At 35.8% G+C, this 3,076-nt stretch overlaps 1 protein-coding gene across 2 annotated transcripts; it reads left to right on the top strand.

Annotated features, from left to right (window-relative positions):
• The first annotated feature begins 722 nt into the window (after positions 1-722).
• On the top strand, positions 723-2,487 carry LOC124308947 (ubiquitin-conjugating enzyme E2 G2). Of its 2 annotated transcripts, none has more exons than XM_046772140.1 (4): positions 723-909; positions 1,101-1,182; positions 1,900-2,018; positions 2,101-2,487. In XM_046772140.1, the coding sequence occupies exons 3-4, from the start codon at positions 1,985-1,987 to the stop codon at positions 2,358-2,360; spliced, it is 294 nt and encodes a 97-aa protein (XP_046628096.1). In that variant the 5' UTR covers positions 723-909; positions 1,101-1,182; positions 1,900-1,984; the 3' UTR covers positions 2,361-2,487. The 2 variants fall into 2 exon arrangements, with proteins under 2 accessions (XP_046628096.1, XP_046628095.1); XM_046772139.1 differs by having other exon boundaries at positions 725-1,006.
• Positions 2,488-3,076: the final 589 nt, after the last annotated feature.

Here is a 3,076-nt window from a genome sequence, read left to right as displayed (position 1 = left end):
ACCATATGGCTCGGTCAATGATGAGCGTGTTCGTCCGTTAGTGTCGCGACCCGCACGCCACACAGACTTTTTCAAAGTCTCTTCACCAGCGCCAGACTTTGCTACGCTTTGTCTACAGCTGTTTTCGCTGCTGATACACAATACCAGAAAACGATATTCGATCAGTATTATAAATTTCCAAATTTGTGAACAATGCAATTAGTATATATTCAAAACTTTCTGGACAATGTTAGCAAAGCCGAAAGTAATTTGTTTGTTAAGACGTCTTACGTATTTGACTTCCGAAACAACGCGTTGTTGCTTTGGACCTCTTGTCACCGTATTTTCGCTTTGCGGTGTTTGGAAATTTCAATTTATTTTGTGCGGTGCATAATTAATTTCAGCTTTACATGAAACAGCAAAAAGACTGCAGTGTGGGATCGAATAGAGCTCAATAATCCATTGAATCTCTACAAATGTAATCGACGGTCTATTAGTTACTTGCTTGACGAGTTAAACAACCATTCGCAGAGTTTGCTGGTTTAAAATGATACGTTAACGGCGTAAAGATTGTGCCGAAGGTCCTTTTACCGCTACTGCACTTCCATGCACTTTCTGACTTTGTTCCGGAGTTAGTTGGCGGTACCAGTCACTTATATTTTATTGCTGTTGCACCGATGGGTTAACTACGAGTTCTGTCTCTGTCTTGTTGATTTTTTAGCGCTGGCGGCGCATTTTGAAACGTACGCTGTGCATGATCGGAAACAGTACCAATAAAAAAGTCTCATTACCCAACACTGCTACACTTTTGAACATTTTATACGCCAGCCGGTAGAGCGCAGTATTTCATTGGCGGATTTTCATCATTTTGATATCAGTATAGGAAAGTGTGGCGGCTACAGCAGTGAAAGTATCCCAAAATTACCATAGGTGACATGTTGAATCGACCGTGTTAACTTGGGCGAATAATATTTAGCAATAATTATGGCGGGTTCTGCTCTTAGACGTTTAATGGCAGAATACAAACGTGAGAGAATGTTTTGTTTCTCACGGTATACATGCTGATACAATTGACGTGAAATATATTCTACATAACCTCAAAATTGTTGAATATTTTTCAGAATTGACACTGAATCCTCCGGAAGGAATAATCGCCGGACCAATTAACGAGGAGAATTTTTTCGAATGGGAAGCTTTGATCACGTGAGTCAACCGAACTTTTCTTTCAACACGTCTGTTACTTAAATCGAAACTGACAGCTGACACTTCATGTCTTCCATATTAATTAAAATTGCTGCATTGGCAGTATCTCATAGCGGAGATAGGCCTACGAACCAGTTTTTCTCGGCAAAAAAAAAAAAAAAAAACAACTGCGATGCGCCATATTTTTTAAATATTCAAATTGTTCCGTAAGTTGGCGCCAAAAATTTCTTTCATTTCAACTCTACCAATAATATGTAAAAAAAAATCGAACAATCCCTCTATTGTCGGAAATTTCTTATTTCAAATTTATTAATTGATTTAGACGGTCAAACATTCAAAATTGATCAGCAGAACAATTTGCTTTTGATATATGAAAAGTCTGAAATTTTGACACTGGGATTTTGTTCTATTATTTCTAATGATGAGAAACATCCGCCACATTTTACAATTTGAGGTGAATTTCTAACAAAAATCAACACAGAAGAATAAAACTATGTTCTTTTAATTGTTCATTAAGGTGAAGTTCGATCCAAAAATTTGAGGATAATGAAAAGGTCAGGGCGAGAAATCTGATCATTGACATTTCAGAACTCACCATTAAAAGTTCTTTCTGTGGGAATTGTAGATTCTATGGGATACATCTATGTGAAATGAAATGTAATAATGTACATTAAGTACCCATTACATTCAGAATTATATTGAATATGAATTATGCAGCGGACCCGAAGGAACTTGCTTTGAAGGCGGAGTATTTCCAGCAAAGCTAATTTTTCCCCCTGATTATCCCCTGAGTCCTCCAAAGATGCAATTCACATGTGAGATGTTTCATCCGAACAGTAAGTTTTTGAAATATTCATCCAATATATGGGAAATAAGTATACAATTGTGTGAAGTGTTGATGGAATTTTAAACCCACAGTATATGCTGATGGAAGAGTTTGCATTAGCATTCTTCACGCGCCAGGAGATGATCCGATGGGTTACGAAAGTAGCGCGGAAAGATGGAGTCCTGTGCAGAGTGTAGAAAAAATTTTATTGAGTGTCGTCAGCATGTTGGCAGAGCCTAACGATGAGAGCGGAGCTAATGTTGACGCGGCTAAAATGTGGAGAGAAGATCGCCTTGAATTTGAGAGAATTGCACAGAAGCTAGTTAAGAAGACTCTTGGAATTCCAATATAGTCTTATATCATAAAAATGAATCGAATGTTATCTATGTACCAATTGTTTTCATCATTTATTTACTGCTCGTTAAATTATCAAAATAATTGTATATAAAACGTGAAATATGGAATTTAGGTTTTCAAAACTGTGTTATCTCTGTGATATATATTTTTCCCCATCGTCCATCTGTATTCAATGATCAGTAAAGAATGCAGTTCTAATGAAATATGTTTCATTCGATTTTACCATTTCGCCGAGGTATGCGTTCAATCCATTCAATTTGAATGGCTCTAAAAAAAACCAAACAAAGATACAAATTCCAGACTCGGCACAAACTACTGAAAACAAAGTTCCAGGTGTGGGTAAGTATATGGAAAAACGACTGTTCAAACATGACATAACATGTATTAAACAAATTAAATAATCATACGGCTGGTCTGTCCGTAATGTAACAATTATTTGTTTCCTTGATAGCGATTAATTATTGTTCAATGTAAATTGAAAAACATGTTAAATATTTTTCTTGGAATAATACTGAGTTGATTACAAATTAAATATATCTTCCTAATAACGGATTGCTTGTAAACTAATAATACTAACCATCTTTAGGTAGAGTTAAGTCAACGTTCTTTGCTGTTACTTTTGCACGATATATTTGAATTACATATTGTACTCATAAATTAGGTAAGTTAATTTACCTGATTTGAAATATCTGAGATTTGTAAATACATCTC

The sequence above is a fragment of the Neodiprion virginianus genome, chromosome 7 (assembly GCF_021901495.1).
Source record: "Neodiprion virginianus isolate iyNeoVirg1 chromosome 7, iyNeoVirg1.1, whole genome shotgun sequence".
In the NCBI taxonomy this organism is placed as follows: domain Eukaryota; kingdom Metazoa; phylum Arthropoda; class Insecta; order Hymenoptera; family Diprionidae; genus Neodiprion; species Neodiprion virginianus.
Note: the sequence above shows the minus strand (reverse complement) of the source record. Positions and strands in the feature narration are given on the sequence as shown.

Excerpts from the sequence above, each read along its gene's own strand:
- LOC124308947 (XM_046772139.1), top strand. The coding sequence starts at position 964 with ATGGCGGGTTCTGCTCTTAGACGTTTAATGGCAGAATACAAAC. Across the intron at positions 1,007-1,100 it reads TTTAATGGCAGAATACAAAC|AATTGACACTGAATCCTCCG; the intron begins GTGAGAGAATGT and ends AATATTTTTCAG. Across the intron at positions 2,019-2,100 it reads TGAGATGTTTCATCCGAACA|TATATGCTGATGGAAGAGTT; the intron begins GTAAGTTTTTGA and ends TTAAACCCACAG.